General features: G+C 44.4%; 1 protein-coding gene across 1 annotated transcript; it reads left to right on the forward strand.

Moving 5' to 3' along the window:
* Positions 1-442: 442 nt before the first annotated feature.
* On the forward strand, positions 443-27903 carry T265_07195 (hypothetical protein; the record flags this gene model as incomplete). The annotated part of the gene is made up of 8 exons (XM_009172651.1): positions 443-451; positions 1126-1524; positions 5499-5800; positions 13269-13575; positions 13696-14193; positions 19628-20019; positions 21069-21193; positions 27308-27903. 8 exons carry the CDS (start codon positions 443-445, stop codon positions 27901-27903), a joined length of 2628 nt encoding a protein of 875 aa, XP_009170915.1.

The following is a 27903-nucleotide window of genomic DNA, read 5'->3' on the forward strand; positions in this document are numbered from 1 at the left end:
AGCACTCGCAACCACTCGGTCACTTGGACTATCGACAAACCCGATCAGTGAACCGAGGCATAAATTCTAGTTTATTTCGCCTACTTTGGGAGTATGAAATCGATTCAGTACCCGGTAGCTTTGAAGAATCGTCTCATATAGAAGTGACCGAAACCCATGCAGTTTTCGATTTTACGGTCAAATTTATTGTTTAGCAGGCAATCAACACAAGGGTGCTTGCTTGGGTCCTCTTTTGAAAATCATTTTTCGCTGGAATGTTCCACAGATCACACGATATCACAATTGTATGCGGTTCGCTTTTGCTTGGCTCACTTTTATTTCGTTTCCCTTTTTTGGAATTCGCAACTGAATAATCACTTAGACCCTTCTCCCTATTCTGTTTAACTGGTTATTCACTCCGAAGATCTCGTCTTTGCTAATTTTGTTCGTTCGGTTCTTCTGAATGTGCGTAGTAAGTGTAATCCTTATGAGAACTTAACCACTTCGACTATGGGATGGGTATAATGAAACCGATGCGATGAATAAGGACTTCAGGAGGTGGCTGAGTGGTCAAGACGCGAATTTACTGACCGAAAGGTATATTGTTCAAACTCTGCATCTCGACCCTTCTTTTCTAGACCTAAGAAACCGAATAGTACGTACCTTCCGGTATCTATCTAGACTGGTTTTACCACAATTCGAACATTCCCGGCGTATTATCGAAGCAATTTTTTCACTACTATACACCCCTCCACCAACCTCACTAAAGTGGATAAGTAGCTAAGAAACAGTGTGGGTTTACAGGAATTTCGTACACCATCACGAGCTCCCACTTGTTCAGCACCCAGCTTTTACCACAGCTGTGGGCTGTTGCAGTATCCGTTATTTTTCTAATTCCCCTGCTTCATCCTCTGTGACTGCCTTTTGTTTAAACATCAGTGTTAGATCAATATTTTCGTCAACCTCTTGCAGCGAAGCCACTGTTATTTGTTAATTTATAACCGTGCTAGTTTATTTACAGCACACCCCATTAGTAAAATAATAAACGTGACGGGGAAAAATATATTTACACGCCACGTATGACTTGGGGAACGCGACTTAATTGCTGCAAACACATTTGAACAATCTTTTTGCCATATACTTCAGATTACTTTATTGCCCGAAGAATACAGTCCACCGATGCCCCACTTTCCTTTTCGTATCCAACTATACGTGCGCGCGACCGATGCCGACCTTGGTGTCAATGCGAGAGTTTCCTATCGCATTTTCCGCCCTCCTCATCCTCTGGAGTTCCAGTCTGGATTTGACCGTAGCATGACTCCGTTTGAAGTGGATCCACAATCAGGTCAGCTGATCATCAGTCGTGCTCTGGACGATGAAATTGGGGGAGAATCACAAGTTCTCGTTGAAGCCTGCGATTCATCTGCAACCACGGGCGTTTCCACTCAACTCTGCTCGTCTCCAGCCAGGATTGTTATTCGTCTCGCCAAACGCGCACCCGACGTTGTGCCGCAAATTGCTTGTACCTCGTCATCCGTTTTGGAGGTAAATTGTTGCTCAGTACATCCTGAGTGGCCGTTCATTTGCATAGTACCGCAAACCGTGCATATTCTCCTTAATTGCTATGTCAATCCAAGTAGCTTCAATCACAATCGGCATTTGTATCGGTGCTTATCTCCCATCTCAGTGTCCAGTTTTACCAGTGCGTAGGTATTCGCATATTGGGCGATACCTTTTACGCGCCTCCCAAGTCTGCATTTGCTGCTGTCATGGCTGATTACCTGGACTAATTTTGCGTGATATATATCACGACCAACAACAATATGAATGACTCACTCCCACACAACTGTGATGACTTTCCGGAATACTTGTGGTGTGTTGTATTCTCACCCGATACTTCGCACATACGTGTTGCCTGTGGATGCAGGTGTGCCGCGAAATAGCTCGTGAGTGATTCAACTCGTCATCCGTAGTTCTTCGTTTCCCCATCGTCGAGTTGCCCACTTCCTGCACGGTTAGTGGTCTAGCTACTCTAAATCGTTACGCTCAGCCTCTTCCCTCCCATTCCTAATTCACTAGGGCTCGATTGCCTGTCTTGTCTTATTCATCTCCCAACCACATATATTTGCCATTTCGAGTTATTGCCGGCGGTTTTACCCGATCGTACAGTCATTCGGTCGGCGGCAAGGCGTCACCGTATGCACGGCGCATTTCACTCTCTCCCCGTCGTTTGACTGGTGTGTTCTCCCTCCCACCATAAACCAAAAAAAACGTTATTTAATATTGCCAGCCCTTCACCCACCTCTCACGGAACTACAACGCATTTTGATTTGGGGTAAACTTTTCTCGTGTTTCGAAACTGTTTCATTCATAAGTTTTTGCCGTGTTCCATATGGTAGTGTTGATGGTGTATGGGTAACAGACTGCCACGGAAACCTGTTGTGCATGCAATCCAGGTGGCTTATTTCTCATTTTAAGCACACATACGCACGTTGGGATACGTTCATTTGAAGTGGCTTGTTTTCATATATTCATGGATGCAGTGAATGGATGTTTCTCTGTTCCATTTCTGAATCCATTCTTATTAGCAGACCATTTTTTGCAGGTAATTGAAGTAGATAGACTTAATTAGGGGATAGTCTGTCTCCTTCAAATGAGGGAATAGTTAACGATTTGCCTCATGTGTTTGAAAGCAGTATTACTTTGTGGCTGTCAGCTGGACTGTTCCCCAAACCACCGGTAGCAGAAATTTACTCGACTCTCCGTTCCGACAACCAACTGTTGGCCACAAATGACCAGACAGATCGATCAGGTGAGGACCACCGGCGCATGTTCGACATGCGCGACGTCCCCTGTGGCCGACCAACTGTTTCACCCAGTATCCGATTCCCAAGTGGCTTTTCATGTTGCTTAGTACCGTCTACCACTATTGACAGCATAGTTTTTGACTACATTAACATTCAGTCATCCGTTCTCTGTCTCGGACAGTATCATTGTCGCTCAGATCTTGGTTGTTTGTGTCTTTTGGTTTTCGATTTAGCTCGCGTGTTTGCTGCCCTAGCAGACCAACGCACCGTATGGATACGCTTAAATGGGATGAGGTCATAATTTTTCACTCCAAATGTTAGGGAAACTATTACGTTACCAAAGGTAACTGGTTTTGTTTCACAGACGCGTTTATTTTGGCCGATCCCTAGGGAGACAGCGGATTGAGTGTTCTAATCACCGGTGACAAAGGTGGTCCAAATGGGCTTCTGAGAGTGTTTCTGTTGTATATTGTCCGGTCGAATCTCTGGTGATTCTGAAACAAAAGGCACATTATTAGGTCGTAGGTGCATCATGTCAGGGGAAGTTTGGATATCAGGTGTTTGGACACAACAATTTACTGAATAATGAATGATTCGGGAGAACGGGAAAAATAGCCCACTTTATGGATTAATGCGCGCATGGTTCACTACACATTTGGTGAATGTTTTTGGTTGGCTGTTTGGTTAACTGTCTCAATAAAAGAGCTCATAAAGAGAACCGAAATATCCACAAATGTGGGATGCCCCTTCTTTAGGGGTTTTTGGATATACATATGACTACTCAGGCACTATTTTTTTTAATTCCGAGTCTACAACACGTGGGAAAGACATGATGTGAGTCATTTTTCCGCTTTTCAATTAGCCATGCAACGACGCTTGCCCTTTAAAGACTTTTGAACGGTCGATTTCTATCTGACGACTCCATGTTATACAACCGAAAACCTGATAACTCTAATAAATATTGGACAGGATGTTTTGACGCTTTTTTCCATGTTTTTCAACACATGTATCTGTTGTAGTTTAGAGTAGATTGGTATCAATCGCCTGGCAAGAAATCAAACCATTCCCGTTGCGGTCACCCATTCCGGTAACTTACTGAGTCCGCCCACAGTTCTTTCGCTTCACCACAAGGAAGTTAGCCGTGTGAATCTCGCTGGTCAGTAGTTGATGGACCCGAAATCGATGTTCCCTGTTTCGCATCTGAATTCTGTCACCTCCTTTGCAGAAGTGGGCCACTTCCAACATAGGCACAAAGCTGTTATACTGAGATTTTTGTTTCTACTTTCGCATTTGTATTCTAGTGAGCTTCACTTTTCTGGAAAGGCCTGATTTCATCCTCCCTAGCCGACTAGTTAGCAATGTCACATACAGATGAATCGCTGGTTTCGCTCGCATAGCTTGTAATCTAGGGAAGGACAGATATGAATCTCTGTTCTCTTTCGCCCAATCCTTCTTGTGCGTTCATACGTGTTGAGTTGCTGAATTGCGTATTGCTTGTTCCCACTTTTCAGTTGCTGTTCCCTACCTCCATCGGTTTTTTGAATACCGACTAGTTGTACTGTGTGGCGGAGGTCCAGGAAGTCCCGACTATCAATTAGGTGTATCTGCCCATAAAGGTAAAAACATTTGAGAACACAACCTTGCACTTTAGTTCCGATCTGTAAACGCGCACACGCACACACAGACGTGGATACTTTACTTCGTTTGAGCTGATGGTCGGTCATTGAAACAAGCCCTTCTTTATCAACCCGACCACACTGGCTTCAGACAAAGTGGATCGATTCTAAGCGTGATTAATTTTCACCTAGTTATCCTTCACAGTTTGCTGTAGACGTATAATATTGAACCAGCGTGCGGATAAGTTTCTTTTTGATTAACTACTGGCGGTATCCATAATTTGTTCGTCTTTGCCACTCAAGGGTTCACTCTGCTTTGGAAGCACTCATCATGGTTTTGGAAATCGATAGATGAGTTACTGGGGAAGTGGCGATTAGCAGTAACTAACCAAAAGACGGAACAAGCGAATTACAGAATCGTACCTCTAAGGTATGGCAACCAACAAATATGGGTAATGTGTCTAAATCTTGGGCAACAGTGATGGATGCATTCCGTCTTAGAACGAGACCAATTTTGAGTGACCTGTCTTGTAAAAAATGAAAGGTCGCAAATTTGGTCTGGTGGTCTGGTTGCAGCTGTCTTTGATCACGTGGATTGTATGAGTTTTCATTCGTACCAAGTGCCTATTCTTTGTTTCTGTTAGGACATGGAACTTACTAATGTCCTATAAAACGCAACATCCATGGTCTGTCAGGGAGGGCTGCGCCTGAACCGAATGGAGGCATTCCCTGTATCCTTCGTTTATCTTGCGTCTACTTGTTGGCTAGCTGGATAGATTTCTTGAACGCGAAATTAGTAAGCGATTCGATCACATGGCCCAAAGTTTTGCTTTTTGCATGTTTGACTTTGTGAGCCCAATGATTGCTCAGAACACGTCTCAACCCACTCACATCGATGTGCTGTGCTATTTTGACAGAATTGGTTGTCATTTGTGTGACCCTTTCAGCTCCATAGCCGAGGGCTAGACATGGCGGGATCCTTTTTCGCCTGCACAGCTTCTGAACGAAGTTGATTCTGTGGAATGTCCTTGGTTCTCCTTGCATTTATTCTAGACTGCGATAATTTATTCTCCCATTCGTTTCCTTCTATCTCCAGGATGATCATCTGTTGGACAGAGATGTTGCATTCTGTCAGGTTCGACCGGACAATCTATCAGGCACTTGGATACTTACAAGTGCAACCGGCGAGTTCGGGTTAAGTGTTGGATCATTTCGGATAGACCCGCGGTCTGGCCATGTGTATACTACCCAGCCGCTGGATTACGAGCGTGGTCGATTTTATCAGCTAGCTGTCGAATTTCATTTGGACAACGTCAAACCGACGATTGGCGCGCGCACGGAATTCACACTCTCTGTCGTCGATGTCAATGATTGTGCACCCGAGCTAGACACACCTGTGTAAGTTCACTAACAGGCATGCCAACGCCTTGGACGGTTGTTTTCTGCATTGATCTGTTTTCTCTGTTTGCTGGTACATCGTCTTCTCGTTTCACTTGAACGAACACCGCAACAGTCAATCAAGGTTTTTGACCTCTGACCTTCGCAACCGCGTGATGCCTCTACACGCTGTTTCTTGTTCCTTCGTGCTGTCGTGAGAAAAGGGGTTTGAACAATCGACGCTACTGCGTCCGTAACGGTGCATTAATTTCGATTTTTCTCTCTCGTTACACTGGAAAACCGAGTTGGTGTTCTTTGCTAGGTTAAATACCTACCTACATTTCATAGCCACTGGTTTCTGCGATAGGTTAGACAATCAGAATAATCAGAACACTTCTGATTTTCTGAAGTTTTTTTAAAAAAGCAAATGAAATTATCATCTTTCAGGAATAATCAGAACACTTCTGATTTTCTGAAGTTTTTTTAAAAAAGCAAATGAAATTATTCATCTTTGAGCAATTACTAAGCGAATGCGATTATGCCGCGTGAAGTTGGGAATTTTGTAATATGCACTATTAGGATTCAAAAAGAATTGCGTATAGGTCCTGTCTAGTATTCATCCGCTGCCCGATTTGTTAGATTTATAGCCTCGAAAAGTACTAAGCTAGCAGTGATGTATTACCAGTTTTGTTACATTATCAATAAAGCAGACTGCTAACGCTTACCGGCGTACTGTGTATTCATTCAAATGTGGCACCTAACGGCTGGCATCATTACTTTGGGAGTGGAAATCGGTCATTTGGTCTAAAAAAACAGAATTATACTAACCAATTAGTTAGCACTCTTAACCCATTTTTCTTCGTTATCGAGCTTCGTCCACAATCGTCTTATTTGGTTTCTCATCCAGAAAGTCTTTGTCGGCCAGCAAACGCTGATTTGGTTGACAGTACTGCCATAAGTTTACTCCTTGTCAGTCGTTGACCCCGGATCGTCGTTTCCACTATGATCCTGTGTTCTTGAGTGAAATGCATACAGGCAGCTGATGTATAGCTGATAGATATCACATATAGGTGTTGCCACATAAGAATTGTACCTACGGAGGACGGATTCATGCTATAAGTAGTACCGTATAACTAATTTGTCCATTGACCATATGTGCTCAATGTGTTTTTAGGTCTTTGTGATCAAGAGCTCTCCTCTGTTGTTATCCACGATTCACAGAGCCGAATTTTTGTATTAGTTCAGAGTTACAGTGTACACAGAAGCATCCCTTCAGCCACAAATTGATATCTGGACGTCGTAGATGTCGAACCCTAAAACCAGCGCTCGAGATTTGGTGTTTAAGTCAGTATCTTCATCTCCAAAACCATCATACTGGGTCAGCTTCCTAGCTAGCAAACTTTAACGCTGCTCCATCGGGGAACGCCAATCCGTAGTTAGTAGTTTACAGTTCTATGATGGGAAACCTCACCCAGCACGACGTATGATTGTCGTCAGCTTATCAAGAGAATATTGTGCTCCATACACAACAACTGCATACACAACAACCCAGCATAACTTCAAATCCGCACAGCTTCCATCTTTTCTCATTCTCTATTCAGATTGGGACGAAATTGAATTAAACTGAGATTTTCGGTATTTGGAAACCACTCTGGCGGCCGTTAAGCGAACATATTGTACCTTCTCACGAATTTGCTGCTTTTTTCTACCCTCCATAACCCACTTAGCAATACTGGGGGTGGGGGGTTCACTTTAACTCCAGCAGAGTTTCTCATACCAGGTTCTTCAGTAGCTACGGGCCTTGCTAACAGTCTTGTTGTCCTCCAGTGTGGGAGTAGGAATAGACATGGCGACTGGTCTCCCCAAAACTGTGTACTACTGTAATGGTATGCCGAACCCATCCGCTTCCTTGTGCTTGAGGGCCCCTTTCTAGGTGTTGGTGCCCTGACAATATACCAACCCGCGTAACCCATAACAGCATAAATAAAGATACCATCATGCCACATCGACCGTCGCATGGTGTCATCAACCAGCTTGTCTTACTTGTTACATACAGCAGGTCATCCGATGTCGGATATTGATGACCACTGGGGACATTTCCAAAACTTTACTCATTACCAGAACTTCTATCCGCAGCACAACTTAGACAACCTCATGCAAGCACTAAATCTCTGAGACCTCGAGATAGCTCAGTGGTTAGGGTGGGAAATTAGGAACGGGAAGGTCCGTAGTTCGAACCCAACCCCAGCATCTTGACTGCCCCTGAGCAACCTGGCTGTATCCCAACCCTCGTACTTCCTTCAGGTGGCATGGCAGCTAGGCACCGAAAGGGGTTATAGCTGAACGCTTATTAGTTAATATTACCATTGAACCTCTGGTAGAACTGTGGCCTTGCTGGAATCCTGACGCCAGGTCCTTTCTGATCGCAACCACAACCCAACGTGACGTATCGTCCGACATCAGGTAAAACATGGTGTCTGCACAGACTGGGTAGTTAGGTGGATCCCGAGGGTCGAATGAACAGAATAAGCGAAAACTGCTGGATATATTCGCAGATTTTTCCATTTGATTCGTGAGGTAGGTTGTCAGAGCCCCTGTTGTTTCCTCTGGTACGCAGCAAAGAACAAGGTGTGGACTGTTGGACAGAATATTTCGGACAGCAATTTAGTTGTCCACCTGCTACTTCTAATCCGAGATGCCCGCCTTTGATGGAAGTGTGAGTTGTGAATACACGCGTCCCCCAGCTTGAGAAGTGTTCCTATTTATACATATCCCTATAAAGTAATAAGAAATAATTGTGTACCTGTAGTATCCTGTGCCTAGCTGGCGTGCTACCGAAACGCTGCAGAGTATTCAAAAGTCTGGTGTTCAAATTATTGCTGGTGGGAGTATGCTGACGATATCGTTTACCTCTTGCAAGACGAATGCGAAGCACAAGTTCTAATGAATAAACTGACCTCCATCATACCATCTTTCTGCATGCGCCTTGAAAGGGTAAAATCATGCTTCAGAACGTCCACTCTGAGCATGCCCCTTGCAGTCGAAGGAGAAGCACTGAAGGTTGCATATCTCGGTAGTTGTATGAGCTCCGTGGGAAGTGCATCCGATTAAATAATAATAATAAAAATAATAAATAATCGTTCAGCTGTAGCACCCTTTCGGTGCCTAGCTGCCATGCCACACGGAGTCACGAGAGCTGAGATACTGTCAGGTTGCCCAAGCCTAGACAGGGGAAGTCGAGAGGCGGAGGTCGGGTTCGAACCACGGACCTTCCGATCAGTAAAGTCGCGCTCTAACCACTTGGTTCATCTCACCCCGTGTCCGTCAGTGTACGATTCTTAAAGGCCCAAGTCACGTTTGCTAACATGTGGTGTTAAAAGGCATATCACTGAGTCAAACATTCGCGTGTACCAAACTACAATAAGAGCTGGATTATATGGCTGCGGTGCGTGGCCTCCACGGTCAGTGTGAGTCATCTTCAGGTTTTTACTACCGATATTTCAGAAGTGCTGCTGGTATCGAATGGCGCTAACAGATCATCAATGGAGTAATTGGAAAACGGCACTCCGGTTGTGCAGCGAGTGCTTCAGTCCTGAAGAACATTGTACTTCACCAACTGATGCTGCTCGCTCATACTCTACACATGTCGAAACAGTCTACCAAGACCAGTGTCGTTCTATGTGCCTCCTTTAGAATGATGCAAACTGCTAGGTGCACAACGAATGGCTTGGCAGAGGGGTGTGAAAGAGATCACTAAGAGTTTGGGTGTTGCTTTCCAGGATGGGTTTATCGTGAATTCCTACTGTACTTGCTTGTAGGCATCGCAATAAACAGCCGGTCTCAATGTGGCCCTTGTTGCCAATTTCTTACCAGATTGACTGGGCGCTCGGAATTGTAGGAACCTTAGGATGCTTGCAGTAGGCCATCACCAGGTCGCCTCCCTCATCCACTCTGTTTTCACTTCAGAGTGTACGATTCTTAAAGGCCCAAGTCACGTTTGCTAACATGTGGTGTTAAAAGGCATATCACTGAGTCAAACATTCGCGTGTACCAAACTACAATAAGAGCTGGATTATATGGCTGCGGTGCGTGGCCTCCACGGTCAGTGTGAGTCATCTTCAGGTTTTTACTACCGATATTTCAGAAGTGCTGCTGGTATCGAATGGCGCTAACAGATCATCAATGGAGTAATTGGAAAACGGCACTCCGGTTGTGCAGCGAGTGCTTCAGTCCTGAAGAACATTGTACTTCACCAACTGATGCTGCTCGCTCATACTCTACACATGTCGAAACAGTCTACCAAGACCAGTGTCGTTCTATGTGCCTCCTTTAGAATGATGCAAACTGCTAGGTGCACAACGAATGGCTTGGCAGAGGGGTGTGAAAGAGATCACTAAGAGTTTGGGTGTTGCTTTCCAGGATGGGTTTATCGTGAATTCCTACTGTACTTGCTTGTAGGCATCGCAATAAACAGCCGGTCTCAATGTGGCCCTTGTTGCCAATTTCTTACCAGATTGACTGGGCGCTCGGAATTGTAGGAACCTTAGGATGCTTGCAGTAGGCCATCACCAGGTCGCCTCCCTCATCCACTCTGTTTTCACTTCAGTAAATAAAATATAATTAAATAAACTTTGTGGTTGTACACAATGAAGCATCAATTTTAGCACCGATGTTGCTATTTCTGATGTGCTCAGTGAATTAGAGGGATAGTTGATCGTACACCATTACTTGCCCAAATATATGTGCACGAAACACCTTCAGAATGGATTCAAATGTTCACGGAATCCCGTTTTCTCTGACATAACGACACTATACCATACTTTTCTCAGCCGGCCACCCCACCACAGACTTTCGTCTCTTTTCAGAACGAATCCTCATTCTGCTGTGAAGCTTCTGACCTTTCCGCATACAGCATCCGTTTGAAATTCTGGCGTTAATGTTCCACCTTTTGTAGAAGACAAAATCCGAGAGCATAACACTTTTCATTTGCTCACTGTCTACCAAAAGACTGTTCATCCAATATTTTTGTTGTTAACGGCTCAGTAGTTTTATTGGCTCTACGCCCCTATCCACCAGCATTTTGATGAATTCAATCAACTGAAATGTTGCTACTATAGAAAGGCTCCTTTCTCTTGTGTGGACAGTCAGTTCAATAACGGAAGGTTGTTGCTCCCTCCTTCTTCGCGTTAGACTAATTCGCTCGATTGCGTTGTGGTCGCCACAACCTAACATTCTGCTTGAGTGGCATTTCGAGGACCTAGTCAAAATGACTCATTCAGTTGTTCGTCTTGGCTGGCATGCATTCAGGCCATCGATCAATTGGGACGTGTGTCCACATATGCGGTGAATTGGCATCTGTATGTTCTCTGCCTGTCATCTTATAGTCACCCTCTCCTTTCTCATGGCCGTTGACCTGAAGCTCAGATGGTTGCATACCTTCCCACATGCTAATTAGGATGAACAAGGGATACGAGAATTGATCTAATCAAGTTTAATTAATTTGCCCTTTAGTTTCATCCAATTCCTCCGCCAAACTTGCTGTCACCGAACGGATTTCGCCTAAAATGTCCACGTAATTGGTTGTGAATGATATTCCGCACTATTTTCTTTGTGATGAGCTCTTGGCCACTCACTCAACACCTGAGTTGATAGTTCACAGTAGTAGTCTCCTAATTATACGTGCCATAACAACAGTTATGAGGTCCTTGAAAAATCTAAGCATTAGACTGGTTTTGAAAAGCTCAGTTCTACTCCGGTGGTTCTCCACCTCTTTATCCCGTTACACCTCTCTTAACAAACAGACCAGGGCCCTACCGTTTTTACGTTGTATAATTCATCGTAAAATTAACAGCATTGACAAGTAAGCTGTGGTCCCAGTTGGGCTATGTGAAGATCCACCACCCAAGATTGTTCCTTCTTCTGGAAATCAATTCGGCTATCTTAGCAACCCGAATAGTCCCGGCCGAGAATGAAATCTCTCTACGAATAAACTTTTCAAACCTCCGTCTTGAGACCACTCTGTCTGTGAAGGGTACAGACGCCGTATGATCCATGCCGTATCGTTAGTCAAAACGAGACCACTGCGTGAAGACGCGTGACAACCATCAGTGTTTCCCAAGTATGGCCCAGATCTGGAGTCAGTAACGCTGGAATACGTCGCTTGGGAGGGTCGACTCACCTAGGGTACTCAAATGCCACGTTTAGGTTGATTCGGTCGCATTCTTTGCGTGTCGAATGACTGTCCACCTCTTTATTTGGTTCAGCCGTAGGTAGAATGGAGACAAGCTAAAATGAGTCAGTCAATGACTCGGTTCTTACCACCTTGCCACCTTGCCCTTTTTTGGACCTCAAAACAAGGCATACCAACGACTAGTGGCACTGATAGAGATTAGCCGATCGTAGATCCCATGGGCACATTTGCAGTAAAGCTGTCGTCTTCAGTATGTAGGTGCTCGGATTCTTACATTGTGAGTGTTGACTGTAGATAAAGTCTTTGTGCCCTGCTTGATAGTACTCCCGCCATCCACCTTTATTCCAGGCAGATAAAACCGTAGCATTATGCGCTATCGGGCCCCCAGAGGTGACTCAGCTGATCGCATAACGTATACAAAGGTGGTTTGATGATCCCATAATGAGTTAGGCCGTTTGGAGAATATATATTCGAACAAGAACCGATCCCTTTATTTTATTTTACAGTCAAATTGGCAAAGAGTAATCGAAATAGAAAACCGAAAAGCAATATGATGTCTTCCCGCGAAATACAATATTTGAGCGTATTTCAATAATGAGTTCTAATGGGTCAGGGTGCGCATTTGGTCGTTGAAAAAACTGTGGAAATATGTGCATAATGCACAACTTTTGTTAATAATGCTTGAGCTATGTCCTACTTTCACCTCGTGCAAAAGATTTTGTCAGGGCATGTAATTTCACATCTAACTAGCGGTTGATGCTTTTCATATCGAGTCTTCCTGTCGGTACTATCTAACACAAGACGAAACCGACGTGCACCAAGCTGCTTAAAGTGCTCTACCGCGTTTTCTAGGGCTACTTAGTAATACCTGTCACACTTTCCATTGAATGACGTGTCTCACAACGAATGGGGATTTTTGTGAGGGTTTATTGACCTGAGTTGAGTCCGGAAAATCGATGAAGTGCTATTAGTGACGTAAGTTACTTCTGTTTATTACGTTTGGATGGTTATCGTTTTTTGGAATATTTTGCTTCGGTTCTGCAAAACGTGGAAGAGAGATAGACGTTTCTCTGTATACTGAAAGGGACCAGTGCGAAATGGTTTGAGAACCACTGCACTGGTCTGACCCGTTACCTTTGAGCCGTTACATTTGTTTTTTGGATAACTTGTGCTTGCGCAACCGCTAATAGTGGTACTAACTGTTTTATTCATTAAAATGAGGAAGTGTATGGGTTGATGCAGAATGGACGCACTTTCCACATACCTATACTATAACTAGATGTTCTTCGATCTCTTCAGTTATTTGATTGAACTGATGGAGAACACTGTGATTGGCACGCGGATCACGCGAATACTAGCTCGTGACAGAGATGCAGATCTGAAGGATCCAATCACTTATTCTATCTGGCCCTCTTCTTTGCCGGAATCCGAATTATTGAGTCAAGGCGATGAGACCGCTCAACAACGCCGACTTCGTCTTGATACGCTCGCACGCGCTAACCCAGAGGTGAACCTTGTACGCCATCAGTTTACAGTGGATTCTGAAGGTTGGGTGATTTTAAAGAGTCCACTAGATTTCGAATCGACGCGAGAACACAAATTGAAGGTGAGTTCGTTCGCACCTGTTTTCTAGCTTTAGCTTTTGCGATCGCTGTAGCGCACTATCAACAACATATTTGTGCTACTATCCTTTATCAAGTAATATGTTTCTTATACATATTTTCAGGTCGCTGCGATGGATGCCGTCGGGCACTGGAACTCAAGCATGGTCGTCATCTCCATCATAGATGTGAACGATAATGCCCCTCACTGGCCACTTAAGGAAATAGAAAATAACTCCTTGGATCATATTATTTATGCTGACGTTCTACGGCATCAAGTACTGCAAGCAGATGTGACCGTCCCAGAAAACTGGTTACCAGACTCAAGTTTTTTGGTCTATCAACTCAAGCTGGTGGATCCTGACACACAAGTGGCGCTTACGCCAAGTTTCTTTCTTTTGCCCGATACATACACCGAATCAGTGAATGAGTTAAAAGCCAGCTCCTATTTCTCCGTGTCATCGTCAGGTGCCGTCCAGTTAAGACGGCCTCTCGATCGGGAACAGACAGCGGAGTACATTCTCAAGTTTCGTGGTTCCGATGGTGTATTCGTGACAAAGGACTCGTTCGTCCTTAGAGTACGGGTGGAGGACGCAAATGACAACGCACCAATTTGTTTGGAAGTAAGTTTTGGTCCCTTCGTCCCAGTTGGTCATTTTTCGATGCCAGTGGCCGTGGGGTCCGGAATTGCTATAGGGACAACATCTTCCGTCAACATTTTCCCTATGACATACCTCAGTAGCCAATTCACGTCTGTAGATGTGAAAGGATTTTTTCTTATTGGTTGCTGGACTTTTTGTGTAAAATAACCAACAATAGATGCGGGTGAAATGCGTGCTCAAGAAATCGGAAAGGGGAAGACCCGTCGGATTTTTTCGTTCTTTTTGTCCATATGCGGTCTCCTCTATTGTTTGCCCTGTCCCGTGAATCAACCAGCGGTGATTTGAATGTCCTCTCCTTTGTGATCGATTGATGTTCATATCACTCTGTGTCCTGCATAAACGGCAATCACATTCTTTCGGACGCATTATCCTTAAACTGGAGTTCGTCCAACAATACCTGAGTTAATCTTTACCTTCATCCTTATCCACCGGATTGCATTCTTCCTTCCGACTACAACCGGTGGGTGCAAATACGACTCGATTTGGTTGATACTGAGCGGGGATGCGTAATATGTGACCTAATTGCCTCAGTTGCTGACATGATACGATCTCGTTCGAGGAGCGATTCCGGCCAAGTCGTAGCCGACGCGTTGTCACCACTAGGCATGCGTTTTTCAGACCGATTTTCAAATACCATCAGCCGGCAAGCTGCAACTACGTTGAACATGTTTAGAGCAGAATGGACACATCTTACGCGGGGACACTGCCCGTGCATTTCATGGCATTTCTGAAAATGTCCCATACCAGAAGACACTGCTCTTACGTTCCCAGTTTGCTGTGGGTTTCCCTCTGTAGTATCTTCGCCGAAAGTTTACCACTCTTCAGATGGACAATGATTTTGGCTCTCCCGGGTGGCTTCACCTAGAGTCCACACAAGTGCATATCGTTGCTGATACTTAGGCAGAACCTTACATTCAGAAAAAGCAGGGCACGTGGCGTATCTTCTGACCTCAATCAGCAGCTGGTCGAAAGCAAAAAGTGCGTTTTGAGTTGTGGTACCCGACAAAAAGATTTCATTGGTAAACAAACCAGGACGAAGTTCTTTGTCTCCTGTAGTGTTTTATTGGATAACATAACGGAGGATGTTATCTACCAAATGGTAAAAAAGGAGTGGGGAGTTAGGGTAGCCAAGTCACAATGAACGGGAAGGAGAGAGAGCGAGAGAGCTGGTCCCATGTCTCAATTTCTCCTGACTTTACTAGCCACCAGGCACTTCAATTCACGACAGACAGTTTCGCGGGATCAGTCGGCCATCCCATGCAATGGTTGTTGATGTGCGGTACATGTAGCGGCCTCACAAGTGACAATGGATGGGGATGTGATCAATACAGCTTCCACCTTTTTAGAACCTACTTCCACGTATCAGTTCCCCTCGCTGCAAACCTGCCGTCATGGTAGTTGCCGCGCAGTTTATTGAGGACTTGTTTGCAAACGGGTGATAATCGACTGGATCCGCAGCTGGAAGACTACTTATTTATGTACTTTGTTTGGTTAATTAGTTACTTTGCTGAAGATCCTATAAAGTGTTTTTTCATCGATTCAACACCACCCCATGAATGACTTAAACACCGTGCTGCGTTTTATAACCTGCAACTCCGTCTTGACTTCATCCGATGAAGGATTTATCGAGACATACCGTCGGCCTCTCACCATGACCAGTTGGATTCACTGTCGGCAATGTTTTTCCATCGTTCTAGGTGACATCGGTCAATTGAATATTTCGATTCCCTTACACCTAATCGCTTGTAACTGGTGGCTTAGATACGCTTGAATAAGTCCCGGGAGTTTCTTGAGAAACTTGCTGTTTCTATTTTGAAGGTTCGATCCGATCACCATGTCTCCGTAAATAAATGTTTTATAGAGGCGTCCAGTGTGTTGTGGTGCGGTTCAGAGGTGATTTCGGCCGCTAGACAGACGGAACTTCATACGCCATTAGTGTTGCAATCTGGTGTTGTGCTGCCGAGGATGCCATCCGTGGAACGGCGGTTGCCGACCCTGCGGTGGAATCGACACAATGGAACTCTTCATACCTTCTCCATAAGTTAAATATCAGAATTAGAAACTTTTGGAAATCGATCTTTCCTATCTGGAGAAAATCGCCACCGAGCGGTTTTGACCTTTTGTAAGGAATTTTCTCCCCCTCTATGCCCCCCCCCCCGTGTCCTGCTGTTTGTTCACTGATATTTATTTATCACGGAAAGCCTATTCACGGATAGCTCCTCAAAGGAGATAGGGCACCGTTTCTTATGTACAACCTGTGACCGCGCTGGTAGTCAAGCAGCTTTGTCCCATGCTGTGTACCTGATGCACCCGGGGATCTGGATTTGGGTTTTGTATATCTTACAGAGATAGATTATCTGCCTGAGGTAATTTCACTGAATATTGGCGTTCCCCTCCCAAATCATCATACACAAATTTCGATCTACTCGTTTCCCATAGTGCAAAAAACCGACCATGAAAATGAAGATCATCAAAATGCAGAAGAGAAAACCCACCTATTCACACCGAAGAGGGACATTAGTGGTTTTTGGTACTCTATTTTCAGTAAATCTATCGTTTGGTTTTATAGGGTGAAACGGTCATCTAAAATTATGACAGCATACGTCACTGGCTGAATACTACAGACAGCTTGCAATGCTTACAAAACACGACGCACCCATAATTTCTGACTATAATCTTAGGTGGTGTTACCGTAGTGGCTGGCTTGCGTCAGGTGATACCGCGCTCTATATTCTGCGTGGTTCGAGGACCTTCCTCGCTTAGAGATAAAGTTCTGGTGACAGTACCGAAAGACATACATATACGCGATATTAAGATACAGTTTTCAACTATAAGCTTTCCGTTCTCAATCGAGCCTCGGAATTTCGACAGGGAGAGTTTACAGTGCACTAACTGGGAAATTTAGTTTGTCATAGTTGTCCGAATAAATTTCAAAATTGCCCGTATGGAGTTCCATCCAATTGACCGTGAAAACAACATTGACTGTGAGGTACTATCACATAATTTTGCGGGCTTTGTAGCCTGTACTACTTCACAACCTAATTGAATGGCCCATACTCAAGGTAAACCGTACTCGTAGTTTATCAGCAACATCTGCTGTTTTATTAGACTCTTCTAGATCTTACCAAGTGACTCATCTGTTTTCAGTCCACCAGAGGGTAGGCTATAAGCGAACAACAGGGGGAGAAAACTATTTACCTGATCCTCTTCTTTTAGCTGAACGTACAACCGGATTGCAATGACGGTTTTGAACCGATCTTCCTGATAAGGACACATTTTAGCCAGACGAAATTGTCCGTTCATTGTTTTGGAATAGACAGACAGCACTCGCAAATGCGTTGTCTTGTCGGCTCGCTCAGACAGTCTGGACAAGTCCGATTTGCTAGTACGCTTTCCCTATCCGTATCCACCTGTTTAACGACTCACAAATTTGACTAATTTGATAGTCAGTGCTATGGTCCAGCCAAACAGGTTGATTGTCCATAAGAAAGTTTGTTTTATCACGCGACAATTTCGGCGTAGTGTAGGTAGGCAACCGCATTCCATGTTTGACCCAATGAGCACCAGAAAACGATTGAATCAGATTCCTTAAGCATGTTGTTGAGCTGTGTCGCCAACTTCCACCTTTTGTGCGTCACGATAGAGACTCAGTCGGCATTTTTTCAGTCTGGGCGATGATTATATCTAACAAATCAATAGTAATTCCCTGGATGGACCACACCACCGCGGTTTTCCAGATTCCACCTGGAATGTATACCTTTCGAGGGGCCATCCCAGGTCTCAAAACAAACCTGACATCCACTGCCCTCCCAGGATAGTCAGGAGGCAAACCGTCCGCTCACGGTTTTTGTGTGCCCAGGTGCCAAGCACTCACTCCGTTAGAGACAGGTGTGGTCGTTCGTTCTCTGGACAGGCAAGTATCAACATATGAGATGTAACTGTCGAACCACTGCATATCACTTGATGACACAGTTGCGTTCGAATTGCACCCACGGGCTGAATGAACAAACTAGCGTTAATCTGCGAGTCTTGATCTGTTGGTATCCAGTGGTCTAGTGTGTGACTAAATTAGCTGGCTGCATATGTCGGACGGACACCTATGTAGAGCACTGAAGTATTGAACAAAAACTGGATCCCTTTGAGGGACCAGTATAGTATGATTTCTTTCGAGGAACGGCTTTTTTTGAGGACGTAAGGGAAGAACTGTATTGGAAGGGAGTTTACGAACGGCATGTCATCAAATTGAATAATTTCTTCAAGGTAATCTTCAGAATATATTTTCAGGGGGCTCGTCTTTTTGAATTCACGTTGATGGGGTTCAGGCGACTGTGCAAATAGTTCCGAGGAATGACTCGAAGAGTGCCTATTCTATAATCCATACTTCGATGGAACCCGATTGATTCACCCTAGGGATGATTACTGACCTAAACATGCTATAATGACCGATTTCTTCACTCCCAGGTTTATGAACCCATCATATATGAGTGACCTTTACTGAACGTATATTATTTTTTTAGGGGAGCTGATAATGATCCCGGGAGATAAATTGTGTAGCCCTGCGAACCATCGTAACGGGACGCTATGATAGTGCTGCAGCAGTACGATACACTCTATCCACAGCGGGGGCATACATAAAAAAACATTTACTGAACGCAGTTGTGATACTCGTTGTGCTCCTTAAGCGGCGGGAAATTCGCTTTAGCTGCTGCTATTAGGGAGGTGGGAATTCTTAGTTTATATATCATAGTGAAAATTCGACAGATCCACCCCTATGAGCCGAAGAGAGGTCCTCATCCATCTTATGACCCACATTAATGGGGCACATGTGAACAGAGGACACTTGGCCGCATAGTTGTAGTTGGGTAGGATGCGAGTCTGTGATGGTCTTCCTGATGACGTCTTTGTTTACCAGTGTGTCAATTTTCACTGGCCACAATGTGTAGCCTTTATGGTGAGGTGCATAAGTAAAGATCATGGGTGGTGGGTGGTCCTCGCGATAGCGAGGATTCGACAGCTTTGCTAGAGTGTTAGTCGAAGGTAAGGTAGTCTATAGCTTAGCTGGATGGTTGCTTATTCCATGACACCTTCGCATCATTCAGCACTTAACCACTTTGCCTATCGCTGTCTTTAGTTGGACAACATTTCCCATTATTATCATCCAAAATAGGGAACAAAACTAACAGCGCTGATCCGTTGATTAGGCTTTTCATACCTCACTGTGATACGTAATAGTCCTAAACAATATCGTCAACTTTAAACACTGATTTGCTTCCACAATTTGACTTTGTCGCAGCAAACATGAGATTTCTCCCCTTGAACGATTTGTTCTCATCCAAAGCAATAACTTACAGGCTTTTTCACACTTTTTAAGTCGCCAGTTTGTCGTCCGTTCCAGCCTGAACGTATTCTGTCGGTTGCTGAAGATACCAAGCGTGGGACTGTGCTTACTCAGCTTGTGGCTACCGATGCAGATGCTGATCTTCTGAATTCCGAAGTTTCTTACCGCCTCAGCTCCGGTGATCCCAGTCTTTTTGATATCAATAGCACTGTGGGACTTGTGCAACTTGGAGGAGACCTGGACTTTGAAACGAAAGAATCCCACGAACTCAGTGTCATTGCTAGTGACCCTGGGGGCTTGGGTTGCCTGTTTCATGTCGTCGTACACGTTCTCGATGTGAACGACAATCCTCCCGAATTTGAACCTGTCGCGATCAGTCCCATCCCTGAAGATGCTCCTCTTGGTAGCCTGGTGGGGAAAGTGACTGCTAGAGATCGAGATTTGGGTATGTGAACCTGCCTCATACTTACCTGCCTTGGTTGTCATGTGTCTCACATTTCCTTTCCTTTGAGTACTTTGGCTCCTCCTTGGATGAGAGGAGCTCTTACAATGTGCAGAGTGTTCCTTGGCCGTTAAAACCTTCAGGCGTTCCCGAATATTTCAATACAGACTCACCTCGCTTACTGTGTGATGATGCACCGTGGAATAGGATTGTATTGGCGGTGCCACCATTCTCTTATGCAAAAAAATATTTTCGTTAGATTTCAGGAATCGAGCTGAATTCGCCGTTTCGCCCCGGTGGCATTGCTCGATTTTGATAGGAAGCTCAATGTTTTCATCTTCGATCATGGATCAAACTCCTAATGTATTGTCTGTTAGAGAACTTTTAAAGAGCTTTTTGACCGCTGATCACCATTCGATGCTCACCCCACATGGACTCCTCCGTGTCGCACACTTTCTGGCGATTCTTTGACGTGTATTTACTTACTTTATCTTATGGCAACAAACTGGACTTACTCGGGTATCTTTAAGTTCCCACATATTGTCGTAGCATGAACTGGTTTCTGTTCACTCAATCCTGCTTGCCTTATTGTTATGCAAAAAGATAAGGCCAGTTCATTGTTTGAACGCTGTCTCGTGACTGATTCATCTTTGAGTCTCCTATGTTCATCTCAGCGGATTGAACTAAACCTCCTCAACTGCTCTTCATTTTACACATTCGCTTGCCTTCTGGACAGACAGACAGGAAATCGTAATCACCATCATCGTTGTCAGCTGTAAGGACCGCGTACTTGTCATATAGTGGTCGTAGCTGCCACAGTTCCGTTCACCGATAGGGTAAGTGGGTGGGGTAAGTAGCTGCGCATTGGTGGCGAGAGCTGATAAATTGGTGCCTGTACACTGCAGTGTCAGTGGACTGTTAAGGGGGGGAATTGGGAAGGGAGCTTTGCATTGAATGCAACAGATTGGATGCATGAGCGTCAGTGAGGATGCGACTGGGCCATGTCTGACAATGTCTCTAACCATTGATTTGGCCCATCTCGGGGTCCCCATCCAGGAAGACGGCATTGACCAGAGCAGCCGAGTTTGCTGGCAGTGGTTTTTATACTTCGCTGCCAATTCATTGTTTGACCACCTCTGGTTCGTTTCCACGTGGTTGTGCGAAAAGAACCCTTCGAGGAAGTCGATCGACTGAGCAAATCGCAATTCTGAACTGTGTTGCCCAACATTTTTCAAACTGTCAACTAGTGACGGTCTGTGGAGAACAAACTGGTTGGGATCTCATGGACATTCGTTCCGTTTGGTAATCTTGCTGAATTCACGGTCGTTCTTTCTGGAGCCGATGTAATCGATGTTGCTGCCGGCCTTTCAGTCGTCAGATTTCGTCTGAACTGGGTATAGTAGGCGCTACGAGACATCCGTTGTGTCTAGGCTGGAACAATCTAGTATTCAACAGAGCAATACTACTGATAAACCGCCACCCTAGCGATTATGTGTTAGATAGTGTTTGACAACATCTGTGGCCACATTCGCAGTCACATTTATTTGATTGTGTAATGATGGATACCGTGACACAGACTTCCGCCCAGCCTTTTCTTTGTATACATTTTCTACCGGTACTATTTCGGAATAATGTTTATGTTTCCCGTAGCCATCGGTATTATTTTTGACACTGTGATTAATTAGATTTCATTATGGCGTCCTAACACTTTTCTGTGTTGCATTAGTCACCGGCATGTTGAGTCATTGTGTGGGACATATGGTCCCACGATTGGTGCTGTTCATTTCGATCCATTATTTCAGTCATCTGAAAAGCCACAAAGGCCTGGGAGCTTTCGTCTCATTATGCATCCGCGATTTGCTCCCTACTTATTTCGTAGTGGTTTGACTGTCCCAGATAGATATGAGACTGGAGAATCCTGTCCTGGTCCTTGTGGGTTGTCGTCGGTGTGAAGGTTCCTTCCTATCACAAAGACCGTGGCTAAGGACCTACTATTTTTTGTGCGCTCCACTTCGTTTAGGCCGTCTCGATGAACATCCCGATATCCACTGGGTATGATTTTACGTCTCGATGAACATCCCGATATCCACTGGGTATGATTTTATGTTTTATTTTGGTCCCAATTACCCCCCCCCCTATTTTATCCTCACGCTTCAAATACCCGCAATAAGTGTCGAGGAGTTTATTAATTTATACGTGCACTGCCATGCGTGGTTCACTGCACTCCCGAATTTTTTAGCAGCTCTGATAATTTAATCTCATGGCAAACCTGCCCGACCTCGCCACGTAGTAGTGCTGCGGAATGCGGATAGTTTGGGTGCACTGCTTGGTTGTCGATTTATTGTCAGGTACATTGGAATTGTGTAGTAAATTGTCGTAAGCTACCTAAGAAAACCACTGGATCGAACACAAAACCGCACTGTCTTGTCGCAAACCCCATATCTTCCAGAAACTCATCCATCAATTAGCATTACTTTATGAGCTGGGGATGTAATAAGTCGGTGCACTCTTGGTACCTATCTCCCTGTTGCTGTTCTCTGCCTTTCGAGAGTAAATGGTGTTAGCTAAAACCCTTGTACTCCGGCACTCGACTGACACAAGACGCTGATGACACTATAGGTGACTTGTAGAATTAGGCCTGTGTCCAGATCGTTGTATCTATCTACCAAAATCCTTGTGAATCAGACGCCAAACACACGCACACTGTGACTTAAGGTAAGTTGCTGTCTGTTTTCTAAAACACAGTATCATTTTACTGAATCGATCCGCCAATTATTTGATGGCAAAGCGATTACTCTCTTCGCTCAGCTTGGTTTGTTTCTATCTTCCTCTTTTCATCTATATCTTGCTGCATAGTTGAAATCTCTTTTACCTCTTTAAAATTTGCTGTTCAGACTACGTATCGCGTCTGAGACAGTCAATATCATAAGAAATCAATTAAATCTTTCATTTTTCGGAACACTCCTTGGATAAATGTGCACACCATAGCTAATGAGCAGTTGGTGGCAAAGTGCTATCTACCACTCAAGCCGTTGGCGCACCTATTTAGAAGCCTGAACTTTCTATGGAAAAGCGCTCTTTACATACGCCACGTTGACAGACAACTGCAAGTGAACCAATCACCGGAACTAAAGTACCGGACGATGACCAGTGGGACCCATTGTTCTCGTCTTTCCAATATTTGGAAGAGTTCGGAAAGCAATGAGTTGATGTAGGTGTCTCATGTTAGCTCTAGTATTCGATTCTAGTGTACATTAGCCGACAAGATTCTGCACGGATGACATATTACGAACGAATAATCGACTCTATGGAATAATAATTCCCCGCTGTATGCCTTTTACTACCGTCAAGGAAGTGTTTCCAATTGTACGATAGTCGAATGGTGGCTTGTTTGCTTCGTTACTCAAACAGGAAACAGCACTTTTGTAATTCACTACTCATAAGGTTGCTGAAAACTCCTCGACAACCCACGACCGGTTTCACCCTTCTTGGGGCTCATCAGGTAGGCACAGTCCCCGAGTTTCCGTCAACCTTAAACTTGAAAACAAATTGCACGAAATCAGCGAATATACACTCATTTGCAAACTAATTTGGTTTTTCGAGAGACTTACCTGGAACCCAGCTGAATCTCTCGGTCTTGGTGCTTCCAGCCACTGTGTTTTCTACATCGTCCGTTTGCACCAAACAGTTGTTTTGCGCAACATGACATCAGAGGTGTTCAAGGTTTGTTCACTCAAACCAGTCTGTCTCGTACCAACCATTTTCTAGATATGTATTTCATTATAATTAGTTCCATTAACGTTCACTCTCAGTCTGAATCACATAAGTTCTTTTGCTTCAGTCCAGTAAGTTTCGTCACCGCAGCTATGTGTAGTTGTCATTACTTACGCTATCCACCCCTTCGTTTCTTACCTTCAACTCTCTGTCTCACAACCTGTGCAGCCGACATCTGCTTTTATGACCCATCATTGCCTCAAGCGTGAGATATCTCTAGGACACTGCTGCTGTTGTTGTTTCTATTTTCTATGGTACTTCCCGAAGACGATGACTATTCCTCCCCTGGTTTCCACCCTTGACGAACACATATTGAAGTTAGCTTGATGCTTGCATGTGCGGATAAACGTGCCTAAGCGCTTCATCCGGGGCGTCTACAAGCCATCACTAATAACTTTTCCAACAACACTGTCGACATCTGTCGGATTCCATCCAGTCTAACCGGTGGTCGCATCATCTTCTCGCACACTGCTTCTGCTGCTCGTGTACCTACGGATGGTGATGCTACTGTCCAATTTAAATTTTCTTTCTCCCAGTTAGGCCATTCTTTCCTTCCCTGTATTCCCATCACCCTTACTACAGTTCATTTTTCCCCTGTTATCACTGCAAATGTCAGATTTTTTTGGTTTGACATAAGTGAATTTGGGCACGTCGTTAGGTTTCACCATAATCGAGTTACTAACTAAGTTGTCACTCTGCGACCGTTCGCCTGTCTACTTCGCTTACAGTTTGGGTCTTGGTACTTGTCAATGACTGTCCACCCGTTTTGGTTCCTATCTATCAGGGTGCATCCGTCCTTTACGCTTCCGAAAATAAGGGACTCGGCTTTCGCACGCTTCCAACGCATACTAGAGCCTTGTTGTTTGTTTTGGCTATAGTTTACTCAATTTACGGACAATGCTAGCCTTCTAGTTTTCTAAATTTTATGAGATCAAATGACAGGATTGCTATTCGAGGACCTCAAATTGGTCCACAATAATCAAAGGAAATCACACCTCGCTCGAATTTCCAAGTTCATTTAATTACGATTTTACGACTTTTTAAGCGAACTTGCAAGTAGAAAATTTTATTCTTTTTTAATACAACCACCATAGGGACTCTGCAGCATAGACATACTATTCCTTATGAGTGTGTGCAAAACGATGAATGTTTTTGCTTTATTACCCTAGAGACTGTCTTTACGCTTGTCGGTGTCGGTTAAATGTGTATATATCGCTTCACAAACTTGTTGTGCGCAATGCTGTTCGTTCTCACACATTTTGTAAGCTTCATGCTCGGGTACTCTAGTCATATTTGTACTACCAGCTACGGCCTTTCATTAGTTTGTCGGTCGCCTGGTAAATAATTAAACTTTGGTGTTCTATGCTGAAAACGCTGCTGGTCACGAACCTCGAAGCCTATTCACAACTTCCAGCTCTAAGTTCTGCCGCCATACAGCTGCATGGTTCACCAGCTTTCCTGTTAACTCATACTCAGGTCTTTTGCCGCCCATCTTCTAACCTCTCGTTGCTGCCACATAATATAGTTGACTCCTTTATGGGGATATGCGTATGGATTCGAGTCTCTCTCTCTCTCACACTGTTGATGATCCCTAGTAAGAGTGAAACTGGTGTTCAGCTTTTCAGCTTAAGTTGATGAGGTATGGAATTCAGCAATTAGCGATGCATATTCCAACGGTGCTTTTGTTACTGCTCGGGTAGAGTTATCCAGATTTGGATTGCACCAAAGAGCGATGTGTGTTTCGATCAGCTTGGCTTTTGTTAAAATGGCTTGAAGATTATTCCGCTGGACAACCATATCGTCTGAAATTTATCTACCACGCGGTCATAAGGCAGTTCGCCGTTGATGTAAACAGCCCTCATAAAACCCAGTTCAGTGTCTTGATCGGCTCTCCTGTCCTCGACTCAACGTGTTCGTCAACGTCAGCGTACCCTTAACAAACGTGTGCAACAAGTCCTTACCTTTTTGATCATTTTTCACTTGGTTTGCCATTTCTTTCCACCGCCCCAGACTGAACCCCTCTACTTTTTGTTTGTTTTATTTCGGNAATTCGATAAATCTGCGATCGTGACTCATCACGTTCAGATGCCCAGTAGGCAAGGAGGCATATCTGTCGGGGTAGTACGAAGCCTACCGGCCGATTTTTCTCCCCTTGTATGACCACCGTTTGTCGGCCCCGTAGATTTTTAGACACGAATTTCTACTAAAGGTTGAGGTTGGTTAATGACTCTTCAAGATCCCGTGGGTTGCCTACATGTGGTAGCTCGACAAAGCGATGTGACTAGTCTGCTGATGGGAACATATCTCTGTGTTTTTAATCTATCACTTTGTTGGACTAAGGTGTTGCTACTGGCATTCGTACATCTTTTAAAGAACAAGAATATCATTCCGTTTAGTGAATGCACAAACTGCGTTTACGTGATCAAACGTTGAGATTGTCCGAGACAGCGAACTAGGTAAATATTAAGACAGCGACGTATGTGGGAAAGAAAGTGGAGTCCTCAAAGTTCCCAGAAATGCCTAACGGTTGCAGTAGCTTCCATCCGGTCATCGCTCACCTGAATTAGTTGTCGTCTGTTAACGGTCCAAATGCATGTTCAAATCTTTAGTTGTGTATTTGAAACAATTGTGAGTATTATTCGCGTGACTCTGTCACGCTAGCTTTATTTTTGTGATCATACAAATCGGTTTGGCACAGTTCCGAGTATACATGCCGTATCTTCACCGGTATTAGTCCATCACTTGTTTGCATTAAAACGTTTGACTAAAACCGAAGTCTAACCATTAAAAAAGTGATGGTTCACAATTCTGAATGATATCAGTTTGTCGACCCAAGGTGTCGTTTTCACACGTGCATTCTTATTTAGTCCGATTGGAAGATTGAATGCACTTTTTTTTCGAAATTTTGTGTACAGAGATAACTTTGTCGGCTGGGTGAGACGTTTTCAAATTCCATACTAGTCACTCTGTGGGAAGTCTCACAAGAATCACCAATGTTAAGCCGTAACTTATCGCCTGCCGCTTTTCTGATTGAAATTGGTGGATGCTCACTCTAGCACCAATAATAAGCCAGGGTGCGCTTGAGTTAGTAGACCCACGCATGCACAATCCCCACAAATTTTCATGCACACCACACTGGTTTCATGTTATTTGCATCTTCTACACTGCGGTTTTTCACTTTACGCAGCAGTCTTTTGCGAAGTACTACTAGGTTTTTAACTGCCTGATTCACTGCTTTTTATCTGTGGTTCTCTCTGTTTTTAACCAGAGTTATTTATAAGCTATCAGGATTACTTCATGCAGGTTCCTTCTCTAACCCTTTGCCCGTATGTGCGCATATTCCGAGCCCCAATTTGTGATTGGATAACTGTTTCGCGTGTCTGATTGGTTCTTTGTAAATTGGCCTCGGCTGTCCGTATACGGTCAACATCATTTCACTCTGATGACTGCAAATTACCCCATATAGATAAGCGACACCCTCCTCATTTAATACTCCACTGTGCTATTCATCTGCTTCGCAGTTGACTCAAATCGTCTGGTCTACAGCCTCGACTCGGCACATGAAGCCAGTTTCACCGTCGAGCCGCATACGGGGCTGTTGAAGGTCAGCCGAACATTGGATCGTGAGACTCAGAGTGTGCATACCTTGACCGTCTTCGTAACAGACGGTTCATCTTCGTCTTCAATTTACTCCAAGAGTGCCAACCAATTCACGGCAACAACGACATTCACTATTCGTTTGCTGGATGTTAATGACTCACCACCGCAGTTCGTAAATACCTCAGCGCATAAAATACACGTTTCCGAACTGGAGCCCGCTGGACGTCACTTGACTCGCTTGAAGGCGGTTAGTTTGGACGAGGGTACCAATGCAGTGGTTCGTTACAGGCTGCTGACCAAACAACCGGAATTCTCCTTGAACGAGACAACGGGTAAGTCGAAGATTTGCCGCTTGGTCTTTGAAAACTTAATTGCCCAATTGTTTGACAGTACGTTTCCTCCCCTGAGCATTCTCTGTATTAGTTGTCAGTGTCTTCAGCTAAATAAAACAATAAGTTCTTTTTTAAGGAAACTACTCGTAGGTTTGTTGCCGAAAAGTTTTCAGCAACCTGGTTAA

This window comes from Opisthorchis viverrini, assembly GCF_000715545.1.
Source record: "Opisthorchis viverrini unplaced genomic scaffold opera_v5_162, whole genome shotgun sequence".
Lineage (NCBI taxonomy): Eukaryota > Metazoa > Platyhelminthes > Trematoda > Opisthorchiida > Opisthorchiidae > Opisthorchis > Opisthorchis viverrini.